This window comes from Eschrichtius robustus, chromosome 14 (assembly GCF_028021215.1).
Source record: "Eschrichtius robustus isolate mEscRob2 chromosome 14, mEscRob2.pri, whole genome shotgun sequence".
NCBI lineage: Eukaryota > Metazoa > Chordata > Mammalia > Artiodactyla > Eschrichtiidae > Eschrichtius > Eschrichtius robustus.
In genome coordinates this window covers 12,277,753-12,292,917 of record NC_090837.1, presented here as the reverse complement: position 1 = coordinate 12,292,917, position 15,165 = coordinate 12,277,753, and the positions used below count along the sequence as shown (strand labels likewise).

Sequence of the window (15,165 nt, the reverse complement as noted above, 5' to 3'; positions counted from 1 at the left end):
TTTATCTACTGTGTGACGTAGGCTCAGCACTTAACTTCTCTGTTTCTCAGTGTCCTCTTTTGAAACAAGGCCAATCACAGCAGACTGTGGTTACAAACAACATTTGCTGACAAAACCACAGCAATCCTGACGCTTTCACCAAAGTGGAGCTCCAGGGAGCAGTCCGCCCCAGCACTCTTTAGTAGATCAGGATGACTCAGCCCTGGAGAGAATCAGAACCTCCACCCAGAAATGTACGTGGTGGGGAATCACTGCCAAGCCTTGTTTTTTAAGAAAAGAGACCAAAAATGTCCCATGTTCATGGGTCGTTCTCAAAACCTTCTAACAAGGTTTGACACTGACAGGCAGTGTCGTAGAATGCTTATGAACTCAGATCGTAAAGCCAGACTGCCGGGGGAGGGGGAAGAAAAAAAAGCCAGACTGGGTTCATGTCCCAGCTCTGCCACTCCCTAGCTGTATGATCATGAGCTCGTTGTCATTTTAACCCTCCCAAAGGCCTCAGTTTCCTCATCTGTGAAAGGGGAATTATCACACCTGGAGGTTGTGGTAAGGATTAAATGAGCACCTAATACATGCAAAGTGCTTGCAGTGGTGTCACATAGCACATAGTACACGTACTCTTCTTCTTTTTTTTTTGTAGTACACGTACTCTTAATGCCACGGAAGCCTTCAGAAAGGCCAGGGGGCATCCCCAGAATTGCAGATTCTGTTTTAACCTCTTCCAGTTTCCAAGCCCCAAAGCTCAGCTGTGGGAAAGGACAGCTGAGCCCATCCCCTTTGCCTTCTGCTTCTGCATCATGATGACCAAGAAGGGACTTCACCTCCAGGATGTTGTATCGGGAGCTGTCACAGTAGTCGCGGACGCCAATCTCTGTGCCCATGTACCAGCCGCTGAAGGGACAGGCGCTGAACTCCAGGCCGCCGATCTCCAGGAGCATGTTTGACACAGCAGGGAGGCCGTACCACTTCAGCCCAAGGTCCTTGAACCACTCAAACCTGCGGAGATCAGCACAGCCCAGCTCACCATGGGGCAGGAGCCTCATGGGAAGACACGCAGGCGGGATATCCTTAGTCTGGGGATGCTGAAATGCCAGTGACTGACTGGGACTTACTATGCCAGAACCTAATTCCTGGGCTCATGTCAGACCTGTGGGATCACAGCTTCCACAGCTGGGGCCTGAGAATATGCACTTTAACATGTTTCCCAGGTGATTTGGATGGACATCCAGGCCTGGGAACCATTGCCTTGGGCTGCTGTTTATCTCCTAAACCCACCCTGAAGGTGAATCCAGGAGAAAGTGAGCATTGCTGAGTTCCTTCTGACCTCAGGACCTTTGCACAGCAGTTCCTTCTTTCTCTTTTCCTTCTGTGCCTGTTCAGCTCTTACCCACCTTTCATTCTCAGCTAAAATGCTATTGACTCTGGGAAGGCTTCCCTTATGCCTGATCTGGGTTGGTTCAGGAAGCTTTATGCCTCTAGGTACCATAAAATTTATTTTGCAGCACGTTATTGGAATTAAGTGGTTATTTGGGTCACTGATCTTCTCCTTGAGACTGAAAGCACCATGGAGGCGGGGGACCAAGTCATCTACAAAACCCAGCACAATGCCTGGCCCAGACTGGGAATAATAAACAGTATCGAATGAGTGAATGAATGAATGAATGAAGGCCAAGTTTCACCAGGGAGATTGGGTAAGTTCCCAGATATTGGGCAGTGTCAGGAGCCTCAGGACACTTGCTCCCTCTCCAGGGCCTGGACTAGGGTGAGGCAAGTAAGGCACTAGCCTTGGGTGCAAAATTTAAGGGGGCACCAACAAACCCAGGGATCAAGATCAATACTATTAATTTATTTACACAATATTCTAAATTAATTCAATGTTTTTTTAAAAAATCAAAATTAATGCCAAAAAAAAATCCATGACAAACAAAATACCAAAACTTTAAATAAGGACAGGCTCCCACCTTGCCCTAACTCGCCTCACTTGCTTCCCCCTAATTTCAGCCCTGACCTGGTCTGTGTTTAAAGTTTTGATATATTTAAAAAGTTAATTTTTATTTTTAAAAATATTACATTAAAATACTATTTATCTTGATGATTGATTGTTTTTTTTTTTGGTGCTTCCTCCATCAATTTTGCCCCTGAGGCCAGGGTCTTACTGTGGAGTTTCTTTACTCTCGAGAAGTGTAAATTCTATTTGTGCTGCTGGCCACAGCCCTCACAGCTCCATCCCGGCCCCAAATTGATTTTTTTTTTTTTTAACATCTTTATTGGAGTATAATTGCTTTACAACGGTGTGTTAGTTTCTGCTTTATAACAAAGTGAATCAGTTATACATATACATATGTTCCCATATCTCTTCCCTCTTGCATCTCCCTCCCTCCCACCCTCCCTATCCCACCCCTCTAGGTGGTCACAAAGCACCGAGCTGATCTCCCTGTGCTATGCGGCTGCTTCCCACTAGCTATCTATTTTACATTTGGTAGTGTATATATGTCCATGCCACTCTCTCACTTTGTCACAGCTTACCCTTCCCCCTCCCCATATCCTCAAGTCCATTCTCTAGTAGGTCTGTGTCTTTATTCCTGTCTTACCACTAGGTTCTTCATGACTTTTTTTTTTTCCCTTAGATTCCATATATATGTGTTAGCATACTGTATTTGTTTTTCTCTTTCTGACTTACTTCACTCTGTATGACAGACTCTAGGACCATCCACCTCACTACAAATAACTCCATTTCGTTTCTTTTTATGGCTGAGTAATATTCCATTGTATATATGTGCCACATCTTCTTTATCCATTCATCCGATGATGGACACTTAGGTTGCTTCCATGTCCTGGCTATTGTAAATAGAGCTGCAATGAACATTTTGGTACATGACTCTTTTTGAATTACGGTTTTCTCAGGGTATATGCCCAGTAGTGGGATTGCTGGGTTGTATGGTAATTCTATTTTTAGTTTTTTAAGGAACCTCCATACTGTTCTCCATAGTGGCTGTATCAATTTACATTCCCACCAACAGTGCAACTGGACAGGTATACGTAAAAGTATGAAATTAGAACACTCTCTAACACCATACACAAAAATAAACTCAAAATGGATTAAAGACCTAAATGTAAGGCCAGACACTATCAAACTCTTAGAGGAAAACATAGGCAGAACACTCTATGACATAAATCACAGCAAGATCCTTTTTGACCCAGCTCCTAGAGAAATGGAAATAAAAACAAAAATAAACAAATGGGACCTAATGAAACTTAAAAGCTTTTGCACAGCAAAGGAAACCATAAACAAGACCAAAAGACAACCCTCAGAATGGGAGAAAATATTTGCAAATGAAGCAACTGACAAAGGATTAATCCCCAAAATTTACAAGCAGCTCATGCAGCTCAATAACAAAAAAACAAACAACCCAATCCAAAAATGGGCAGAAGACCTAAATAGACATTTCTCCAAAGAAGATGTACAGATGGCCAACAGACACATGAAAGAATGCTCAACATCATTAATCATTAGAGAAATGCAAATCAAAACTACAATGAGATATCATCTCACACCGGTCAGAATGGCCATCACCAAAAAATCTAGAAACAATAAATGCTGGAGAGGGTGTGGAGAAAAGGGAACCCAAATTGCTTTTGACCTTGAGCCGCGTCGGGTCACATAGAGTGTTAAATGGCTCCCTCTATTTAAAATCTGTGCCCACAACGACACAGGAGGTGCTTCTGCTCTTTCAGCCCTTAGGGTTGGAAAAAGGGCAGGTCCGGGTTGATGGCTTAGGAGTGGGGTAAGGAGGGAGATTTTTTTTTTTTTAATTGAAGTATAGTTGATGTACAATATTATATAAGTTACAGGTGTACCATATGGTGATTCACAATTTTTAAAGGTTATACTCCATTTATAGTTATTATAAAATACTGGCTATCTTCCCTATGTTTTACTGTATCTCCTTGAGGTTTATTTGTTTTATACATAATAGTTTGTACCTCTTAATCCCCTACCCCTATATTGCCCCTCTCCCCTTCCCTCTCCCCACCGGAACCACTAGTTTATTCTCTATATCTGTGAGTCTGCTTCTTTTTTGTTATATTCACTAGTCTGTTGTATTTTTTAGAGGCTACATATAAGTGAGATCATACAGTATTTGTCTTTCTCTATCTGACTTATAAGGAGGGAGATTTTGATTCAGAAAAGATGGTGGTCCCTAGGCTGGTGAAGGAGGAATTATTGATGTTGAGGGAGCCCACCTTGCCCTGGCCCCATGGTGAGGGTAGGAACCAAGACCCCCTTTCAGCCTCTGTCTGGGCTGGAGAGAGAGCCGGGGGGGTGGAGAGTTGGGTAGAGAGGGGCACTGGGTAAATCCACCCACCCTCACCCACCCCATGCCAGTCCCTCTTACTTGGGATGCCTGATGGGCACTTCCAGCACCAGCTCTGGAGGAATCTGGAAGAGCTCAGGGTCATTGCCGTTGGCCTGGAGCAGGAGTGGCAGGACATCGAAGCGGCTTCTTGGGGGTTTCCAGCCCTGCTGGATGCAGATCTGCAACCAGACCCGCCAGGTCAGGCCGCCATGCCCCAGACCCTCCAGACACAACAGCCATGGGGGGAGAGGCAGAGGCCCCAGTGCAAGCCCGCCAGCAGCCCCCCTGGAGGCTCTAGGTCACGGCCACCTTCTTTATGAAGTTCTCCCTGACATCATCACGTAACTAGTATAACTTTCTGTGGTCCCACGGGACAGAAAGCAAACGTGTCCTCCAGCCCCTCACTTGGTTATGTTTTCCAGGTCTTCCCTGCCAACTGGGAACTCCCGGAGCAAGGGCTGAACTGACTCTTGCATCTGTGGTGCCCTCGCACAGGGCTGGGCACGCCTACGCACTTGCTCCGGAAGTGTTTGCATCCGGTGCCTAAGACATGAAGAAAATGTACCAGATTTGATGAGGGCAGATCTCTCAGAATGACCACATAAAATGCATCTGTTAGAGCAGCTATCCTATCGAAATATAAAGCGAGCCACATAGTAATTTAAAATTTTCTAGCAGCCACATTTTAAAAATTTAAAAAAACCCAAAAAACCCAGAGCAAAACCAGGTGAAATTAATTTAAATAATATATCATTTAAAAAAGTTTTAATTTCAGTAATATTTAATTAAATTAAATAATTATGAATTATAGCATATTAATTATAGTAATAGTAATTAATTATAGTAACAGTAATTTATTAATACTGTACTAAAAGCATTACTATATCAAATATTAATATCATTATGTATTAATATATATTATATATGGCATATATATAATATATATGGTGTATATATTAATATATTAATAGTAATACTATTAATATATTAATAGTATATTTGACATTAAAATTAAATATGCAATTCATTTATTAATCCAATAAAATATAAAAATTTATAATATATAACATAATTAAACACCAACTGATTAATAATAAATTATTAATATTAATATATTTAAAGATGTTTAAAATAAAATTAACTATATTTATTAATACAATAAGTGTATTAATTTATTAATAAATAGAAATAGATTAGCCCGATATTATCCACAATATTATTTTTCAATAGGTAATCAAGATACAAATTACTAATGAGATCTTTTCCACTCTTTTTTTGTTCTCTGTCTCTGAGACCGTGTTATTTACACTTAGGGCATGTCTCAGTTTGGACTCGCCACATTTCAAGTGGTCACTCGCTACATGCAGCCAGTGGCTGCCGTACTGGGTGAGGGGGTTTTGAAAGTTACAATTCTGTGGTTATGTTTGGGGTGACTCTTTCTGCTGGGTTAGTAGACAGAGGAAGCACAGAAGCGTGGGTTTAGGAGAACATGTTGTGTCAGTGAGGTTTCTGGAGACAGAAGGAGAGGGAGAGGCCATGGCGTTTCTGTTCCGGCGGCCACAAGGACAAGGTCAGCCAAGTACACAGTTAGAGGTCAGCCAAGTGGAGCAGAGAGTCTGGCTGAGGCTAAAAGACACAGGTCTGACTCCTGGTCGCCCTGGTTATAGCCCCCTCCCCAGGATAATAATATTTTAATAAGAAAAGCCACTTGCAAATGAAGTCAGCAGCGATGAGGGTGTGGGGTAGCCCTTGGCCTAAGCAGCTCCCTCGTGGGGTGGAGTTTGAGGGGGGTTTGAGGAAAGAACAAAGATAAAGCAGAATGGCTGCTGAGTGGGTGACAAATAAAAGGGGTACCAGCTCTGTGTGCGTGAGATATTCCAGGCATGGGCTCTGCCTATTATGTCTCCTGTGGGCATAGCTGGTGGAAGCTTCCAGGCCTTACCTGTGCTGTCTGTCCACATCACCACCTGGAAGGAGCCCTGGATGGGGAGAAGGTGGTATTTGTGTTCCTAGTGGCTTTTATGAACTGACTTGGGCTGCCAGCAACCGTGGCGGTACTGGAGAGTCCAGCCTGTCCAGAGAGGGGTTGGGTAGGTAGAAATGTTGTACAAGGAAATAAATGAATGAATGAAGGGTATGAGTCTGACATATTACCCAACTCAGAAAAGATGAGGCCAGACATGGCTTCCACATGTCAGTTCCTCTCCTCCCAGGGGAAGGCAGGAGATTGGAACTGTACTTCTAGCTTTTCCTCTGCTCCTTTAGTAGCCTTGGATAATGTGTTTGGCCTTGGTGAGACTCAGTCTACTCATCTGCGAAATGGGGCAATAGTTCCCATCATGACGGTCGGGCAAGGTAATGGCATGAAAATGACCAAATGACCAGCTGTAGCAGAACCAGCAGGACTAGAGGCAAACAGAGCAGGAGCTCTGGAGATGAGTAAGCTGTACCTCACCGACCACTCTCCCTACAGTAATATTAAACTAAGAGAAGTCTGTGGATAAAGACATTTTGGGGGGATGAGAGACCAGCTGGGGGAGGAGTGGGGGCACACACCTCTGTGAACTCCACGCTGGCTGGATCCCCCAGGATGGAGCCGTCAGGCTGCTTGTAGCCAGCATAGCGGATGAGCTGGGAGTTCCAGACTCGAAAGTCATGCTTGCCGTCGGTCCTCTGGGGAAATATGGTGATGGCAGATCTGTGGCGGAGAGAGGGGGACGTTTGGCACCAGGGCTGGGCTTGCACTTTGGGGACATACTGGAAAAAGTGTCGTCCAGGCCAATGAGTGCATAAGGCTCAGGGCCCACGGAGCAGCTGTTGGAAGGGGAGGGACCTTGCTCTGTCTCTCCACTGGACCGCTGGGTGAGGAAGGGTGGAGGATAGGAGGCCTGGTGCCAGCTCACTGAAGGAAAGAGAATGCTTCTCTAACTGGAGACTTTCAATCTTGACTTGGGCCAGTTTTCCAGAAAGTTCTTTTGCAGCAGGTAATCCTCAGGGGAAAAAACATCTGATCCTGTTTTCCTTTTAAGAGCTCACCACTGATTCCCAGTTTCAGTCTTTCTTTTACCACCATCATTATTTATTGTCCCATTTGCTCACCCCCTGTACCACAGCAAAGTCTACAGACTTACGATTAATAAGAGATCAACTTCCATTTGTACTCATATTTATTTACTTTGAAAGAAAACTGAAGATCGCTCCTGGCCTTGCCCACCTAAATAGGCAACTGTGAGACCGTTATTAAATTGTAGAAACATGTGGTTGCCTACAGAAAGCACCTCACTGGAGCCCTGCTCTCATTTTGTTAAAAGGGAAATCGGAGTTTTGGAGAGGTGTTATAATGATGCCTTATCCTCTTTGGTACCATCAGAAGGATTGAAACAAATGGAAAGGAGAGTAGTTTTTTCACGAAGTGGTTTGATATTATCTCCTGCCAGGAGCTCCTGTTACCTGGACTCATCCGTTCCATCCACGGACCAAATCCTAGGCTATGGAAACCACATCCTGGCTTGTGTCAACATGGGGATGACATCATAGGTCCAACCCAATGCTCACATCTGCTCCCATTCACCTCCTGCCCCTGGAACCCTGCCCTACTGCTCCCTTGGTTGGAGTCTGTTTCTGCTGTCATGTACCCAATTTCAAGGCCCGATTCAAATTTGCTTTCTCCACACAGTGTCCCTTGTCTTATCTAGTTCCCAGGGCCTCCTTTTGAGCACATTTACGTCATACTGTCTGCACAAGACAATACTGCATTTAATACTGCAGGGAGTGGTGTGTCACACCTCGGGGTGAGTCTAGAACCCAGGCTGAAGGCGGAAGTCATATAGAGCCAAAGATGCTCTTAAAAATCTCTTAGCAAAGGTGCCATATTGGAGATGAACACAGACTGAGTAAAATTGTGAGCATTTCCCTCCAGCATTAAACCACATGGCTGTTTCTTTGGTTGAGTGGCAGATAAAGCCTGTTTGTGTTTGTTTATATATATTTAAAAAGTGTGTTTAGAAACTCCAGAATCTCACACGGTGGGGTGGGATACTTACTCTGTGTGTGGGAATGAGCCAGTGGAGGACACGGAACAGGTTTACACCTCCCGTCTCCCAAGTCTCCTAAGCACAATGTCGCAAAATGGCAAGTCTAATGAATGCCTTGTACTGTTTGAATTACATCTCTCTCCCTCCCTTCGTCTCCCTGGTCCCCCTTCCTCTTTTATGCTTAGATAGTTTCTATACATGGTATACATTCTCTTATGGCCTCTCATCATGTCCAGATGTGTAGTTTCAAACTTGTACAAAAAAAAAAAATTACCCAAATATTTCATCCATAGATTATCTCCTTTAGACCCGCCCCCCCCAATACAGAATTGAAAAAAGTAAAGGTGCACTGCCTACCCTGTGGCGATCCCCGCCCCATATTACCTCATCACAGCACCAATTGAAAAGTACCAAAATAACCCATAAACTCCTTGAGGCCAAGACCTTGACTGGGCCCTCCTTTAACATTAGGATATGCAGGAGGGCTCTTTATTGTTTTCTGAGGGGTGAGGTCTTTTAGGAAAAAGATCTGAATACGAATTTCCCAAGCAGGCCCTGGGCTTAAATTGCAGGGTCTTTTCCTATTGGTGGGCTCAGCTGGCAACCACCATTTCCTTCTCAAGGAAGAGACTTGTCCAAGAAAGCCCATGCTTAATGCCAATAGGCCACTTTGGGGATGAGCTCAGTGTAGCCTGAGGGCTTGTGGGAATATCCCTGCAGTGGTCCTGCATGGCCCCAAGATGGGGCTGGTCCTCAGCTGCTGGGAACAGATGCAGGGGCAGGACTGAGGGAGTAGGATTAACAACTGTCACCGCCTGTCTGCGGGGCCCCAGCTCTTCCCTTCTAGCTGCTCCTCTCCCAGCTGAGACTTGGCAACGTGGAAGCCACCAGCTCACATTGGCGCCTTCCTGCCTTGGCCTGTACCCTGTGGCTTTGTTCTTCGCGGAGGGCAAGAGGAGTCCCAGGTGTGGCTCAGCTTGGTGGAACCAGAAATGGTGGTCCCCACAGCAGCGGGAAGAGAAACTGCCTTTTAAACCCAGAGAGCCTCAGAGGTGGCTCCAGGCAACAGAGCAGGAGGTGGTAAAAGCAGGTCACCACCGGCAATGGGATTTTCCTATACCTGGGAATCTGAAACATCCCTTCCTGTTTCCGCCGTGGGTGATATTGAACTGTGGGATAAACGTGATTTTGGTTGCTGTAGTCTTGCAAACCACACGGCAGTCTGTTTCTCTCGGGAGAGAAGGCACATAGTGGTTAGAACGAGGATGCCAGGCTACCTCTCTCGGCTTGACACCTGTCCCCGGGAAAAGAAGGGGAGCATTTCATTCACAGGGGAGTGAACGCCAGACCCAAGGGTCAACGATGGGGGGGACATCAGACTCCGCTCCCCTAAGCGGGTCAGCTCACCTGAGGTTCCCTTTGTTGGTGGCATACTTGATATGGTTACAGATGTAGTTGAACATCCCGTGAGCCGTGGTACAGTCGCGGGCATCGAACACCTGCAAGGGGTATATTGTGGGAATGATCACCTCCTCCTTCCCCATTCATCACCCCCAGGGCAGCCCTCCCAGTGGAGGAGCGCCCAGAGCCCCCCTCCCCGGCTGCTGCCCCCCCTGGCGTAGTGAGCATCTCATTACTGAGCCCCGGGCTGGGTTTTATCTTTTTTTCTACCCTAATAACTATGGCCAATCAAACCAGGAAAAATCCCCTAAAAGTAGGCATGGAGTGTACGTGAATGTAGGAAAGGGATGTGAGCAGAGGAGAGACTTTACATGGGCTGCCTGTATCTCCTCTGAGGCTCCTGGGGATTAGGGGCTTAAAAATAAAACAACAACAAAAAAATCAGACACCCCGCCGCACCCCCACCCGAGATTGATAACTAATCTACTTCCAAAACGAAACTATTCCCTAGAGGAAAAAAAATCACACCAGGGGACACAGAATCTAATGCTTTTAGGGAGTAGGCAGATAATGTAAATAAGGAAAGAGAGGAGGTATAAGACAAAAGGGGCAAGCGGGGTCTGTAGTAAACTGGAGAGTATAAGCCCTACCTAGAGACATCCAATTCAATTTTTAAAAAAGATTGTTTGGGCTAAATAAGATATAAGCCAGATTCAGTCATGATCTGAGAATGTGGGACCCCATGATCACCATCTGAGAGTTCACCGTAGCCACCAAGTGCCCTTGCTAGGAGCTGACCCTTTGTAAAGCTCATTCCTCCCCCCCCACCACAACCCCACCAAAGGGCTCTTCATAGTATCTGAGCCTGACTGCCCACCTGCAGCTTGGACCACTGGATCCGGCCGACGCAGCGGGAGGCATTCCTCCAGGCGTGCTTGGCCCCGTAGATGAGCTCTGTGTCCTTGAGCTGGTAGGTGCTGGTGCTTTCAATCTCTCTGTTCACCTCTTCCAGCCTCTCCATATGGGCTTTGGAGCCGAATCTGAGGGAAGAGAGAAGAGACATGGGGGCATCACCCTCTCTACTAAATTAGAGGTCGGTGGAAGGAGTGAGCTATTACAGGAGGCCAGAAGCCACAGAGTCTGGATTGATATCTGGACACAAGATTTTGAGCATAAAGCAGAGACTGGCAAACTCAAATGCCTGCAAAGGCCTGGCAGTGTGCACATGACTGAACTGGCTGGCTGGGGACTGCAGCCAACAGGTGAGCCTACACCTGGTCCAAAGGGGGCAGCCCCAACTCTACTCTAGCCTGCTGTTGTCTGATAGGAATGGGGGGCCTGGTACTGCCAGATCTTCTTTCAAGAGAAACTGGAAATCTGATTTTTAAAGGGAACTCTTCTAATTTTTAAATGGTGGCAATAAACTGAATTTTAGAAAGTTAAAAAATTCTTATGAAAAGGTTCAGGCTTACAAAAAGGTATAGAGAATAATGTAATGAATACCCATGTCCCAAGCCTAAGAAATGATAAATAAATAAGAAAATATATTATAGTTCCTTGGGAACTACTCTGCACTGTAGCCCACTTTCTTTCCAGGAGTGACTGCAGTTTTGAATGTGGCATCTAGCATTCTCATGCTTTTGTTTATATTTTCGCCACTTGTGTATCTATCCCCTAAATCACGTACAGTATTTTTCTGCATGTTTAAAAAGTTGATGTAAATGGGGCTGTCCTGAATGTATCCTTCTACAACCTGTCCTTTTTTTCCTTTGCTCAAAGTTATTTAGGAGCTTCATTTCCATGAACATGCAGAGTTTTCACCTGTTCGTGTTCACAGCTGTATAGTATTCCATTACAGAAAATGCCACAGTTTACTTACACATTCTCCTATCAATGGAGTTGAGATTGTTTCCAGTTGGCTCTTTAATCTTTTTTCGTATTCTAACAACGTTTCAGTGAACATTCTTATGCAGGCCTTCTTGTGAACAAGTGTGAGAGTTTCTTTAGGGAATATACCCAGGCGTGGAATTGCTTGAAAAGTTTCAAATTTAAGCAACACTTTGCAGGCTAAACAAAAACACTTCTAGGGGCCAGATCTGGCCCTTGGGCCACCAGTTTTTGACCTCTGTGCATGGCAGGCAGAGGCCTTATGCTCAGGTCTTGGTTCAACTGTCTGCACAGTTGGACCTGAAGTCTTTGTACCCAGTACCCAGTCTTCCCAGTGTAGACATGAACTTGCCTTTTAATTGATGAGTAGTACTGATCAATAAACTCTTTGGCAAGAGGGAAGAGATGCTCTTTTGTGCGGACGTCTTCAGGCCTTCGTATTTGCTGAGAAGGAAGCATGATGGACCCCATACAGATATGCTCGGTGCATCCCGTACCCTGGAAGGAAAAGAGATTTGGGCTATTACTTCGTTTCACCCAACTGTGGCACGTGTAGGGTTGTGGACCTGGATCTGACATTTGTGGTGGAGTTTCCCTCGCTTTAATTCCCAAAGCGGATTTCTCACATACCAGCTTCTAATCACTGTTGGACCTGGTTATCAGCCCAGGTAAGGAAAGGATAGGCAGTATTTTAAGGTTCTGAATGTGTTTGCTCTACTTAACTGGGGGGAGAGGGGCTTTGTGACTGCCATTCCCTGGGAAGCAGAACCATTGGTGCTGAATCCCCAAATATTTTTTTGATCCCATGTTGATCAAGAAGGAGCTAGTAGAGTGATTATAGTAACTTGTTAGAATGTGTCTGTGGGATGTTGATTGCAGAACATAGCCCTAATTCTTCCCCTCCCTGTATTCACACCCTTTGCTCTGTGACTTTACAGCAATTCTCATCAAGAGGTAAAGCCTCTTCCCTCTCCTTTTGAATCTGGGCTGGTTTGGGCCAATAGAATATGGCAGAAGTGACACTGTGCCCATTCTGAGTCTAGATCTCAAGAGATCTTACACGTTTCTGCTCATTCTCTCAGGACACTGCAAGCAGCATGTGAAGGAGACCAAGCTAGCTTGCTGGAGGATGAGAGGCTGCATGGAGCAGAGCTGAGTTATCCCAGCCAGGGCCATCCTAGACCAGCCTGCCGAGAGCTGACCCCTCAGATGATCGCAGAAGCATGAGATCAGCAGAACCACGCAGCCAATCTGTAGGCTTTTGGAAAATAATAAGTGGTGGTTGTTTTAGGTCACTAATTTTGGGGGAAGTTTGTTACACTCCAATAGCTAACTGATACAACATTCCTCCAAGAGGCCCATTTTCCAGAACAATGTAAAACAATAGATTGGTTGATTGACTTAAAAATATATAAAATTTAGAGGACAGACTGAAAACCAAGAAGGGTTTGTCCAAAACTCCCTCAGTGGTCGGATTGTGTGAGAGAAAAAGAATGTACTTAGAACCAGCAACTCCCTTTTTGAGTACAAGGGACACAAATAAAAAGTATTTGCACAAGTAAGTATCCACCAGTGGTTCTCAAATGGGGGTGAATTTCCCACCCAGGGGACATCTGGTAATGTCTGAAGACATATTTGTTTGTCACAACTTGGTTGGGGAGTACGGGCATCTGGTTGGCACAGGTCAGGGGTGATGCTCAACATCCTATAATGCACAGGTTGGTCCCCACGATAAGAATTACCCAGTCCCATGTGTGGATATTGCTGGGGTTGAGAAACCCTGGTCTCCCCCTTGCTGGGGTACTCACCAACGTGCTCTTAAGGTGGAGGGTGTCAGACAGAACCACATCGGTCTCCCAGTTCTTGACCTTGAGGAAGCGAGGGCACTTGGAGGGGCTGCCATTCTTTATGGGAGACTGTTTTCCCGAGGCAGGGGGCTGGAGGAGAGAATAAAGATGAGATATTATGTATCTGAGGGCACTGGAAGATTGTTTCCACTGGGATGGGGAGAGGTGATGCTCTTCCTGGAATCTGTCGCCAGTCACCAACAGTCTGTGACTCTCTGGGATGGACACATACAAGGTAGCTGGGAACCTGGCCCCTCTACCTGTGCAGAAGGAGGCACCGTGGAGGAATGTTTCAGGTTCTGTTCTGGGGATTCTGGGGAGAGGGGTCAGGAACTCAAAGGTGGTCTCTCTGGCGTCTAGCACAGGGTCTGGCACATAGCAGGGACTTAATGAAAGTTTGTGGAATGAATAAGTGACTGAAAGAGCATTGTCAGTCTCTTCAAATGATAACAGCCCTCACGGCGGAGGACTCAAACCTGAGGCTGGGTCAAGTTACTTGGATTTCTGGGCCTTCCTGCCATAGCCCGAACTCACCATTTCGGGCAAGTACTGGGAAAACAAAAAGTTTATGTGAGAAAGGTTTAAAACACAGAATACTTTCCCCCGATTTCAGGTTTCTGCTTTTCAAAAAGGCCAAACGTGTCCCTGCCTCAGGCCTTTGCACTTACTGTTCTCTCCATCTTGAATGTCTTCAGTGCTCCATTTATCTTCACCTCTGTGAGCAAACTGTCCAGTAGGTGAGCAGGGATAAGCCTGGGCTGACAAATGTTGGCCCATCCATTTTGAACTTCATCAATAAGGATCACATTCTGTCTTGGGTGTTTCTGAGTGGTTGTCTACCTGCCTGGGCAGAGGTGTGCTCGTGCATCAGACAACCATCAGCAACTCTAAGGGACAGGCAGCAGGTACCCCCTGATGCAACAACCGAGCAAGGGAGGGGAGAAGATGAGACGATGTTGCATCACTCAGGCCAAAGAGTAGAGCAGTGGGCAGTGACCTTGAGGCAGGGCATTCACACATTCAAATTGTATTTATTGAGCACCTACTATGTGCTAGACACTGTTAGGCACTGGGGACACTGAGGTGAACAAGGCAGTCCGGATCCTTGTCCTTCTGGAGCATCGTTTTGGGAGAAGCAGAGATAAATAATAAGTAAACTAATACGTGGATGATATAATTTCAGGTGGTGATAAGAATATAATATAGAGGGAGGTAATGGTGACAAAGTGGAGGGGAAAGAGGCAAGTGCAAAGACCCTGAGGTAAGGATGAGCTTGCTCAGTTCAAAGGACCAGCAAGGAGGCCAGTGTGGCTGGAGTGGATGAGTGAGGATGAGTACAAGGAGATGAAGTCAGAAAGGAGGCAGGGTCCACATCTCATCAGCTTGGAGGTGCTCAGGCTGGCAGGGAGCTGTGAATTAGGATTAAATCAGGTTAAGCCTAGGACAGAAATCACAGGGAACTCTGAAGGACAACTACTGAAAACCAGCATTCAATGAGCACTTGCTATGTTCCAAGCAACATCATCCCCATTTTACAGATGAGGAAACTGAGGCACAGACAGGTTAACTAAGTTGCCTAAGACCACAGAGCTAGTAAGCTGGAGCCAGGAGTCAAAGCCTGGCAGTCTGGCCTTTGAA

The 15,165-nt window shown here is 45.7% G+C and overlaps 1 protein-coding gene across 1 annotated transcript in view; it reads right to left on the bottom strand.

Annotated features, from left to right (window-relative positions):
• NOS1 (nitric oxide synthase 1) overlaps positions 1-15,165 on the bottom strand; it is a 94,798-nt gene that overhangs the window by 45,208 nt on the left and 34,425 nt on the right. The window contains exons 3-9 of the mRNA XM_068562420.1: positions 13,489-13,617; positions 12,033-12,178; positions 10,671-10,833; positions 9,800-9,891; positions 6,915-7,056; positions 4,398-4,537; positions 822-996 (exon numbers count right to left, since the gene is read on the bottom strand). Of these exons, the coding sequence (XP_068418521.1) occupies positions 822-996; positions 4,398-4,537; positions 6,915-7,056; positions 9,800-9,891; positions 10,671-10,833; positions 12,033-12,178; positions 13,489-13,617 (987 nt within the window). The remainder of the gene's footprint in view (positions 1-821; positions 997-4,397; positions 4,538-6,914; positions 7,057-9,799; positions 9,892-10,670; positions 10,834-12,032; positions 12,179-13,488; positions 13,618-15,165) is intronic.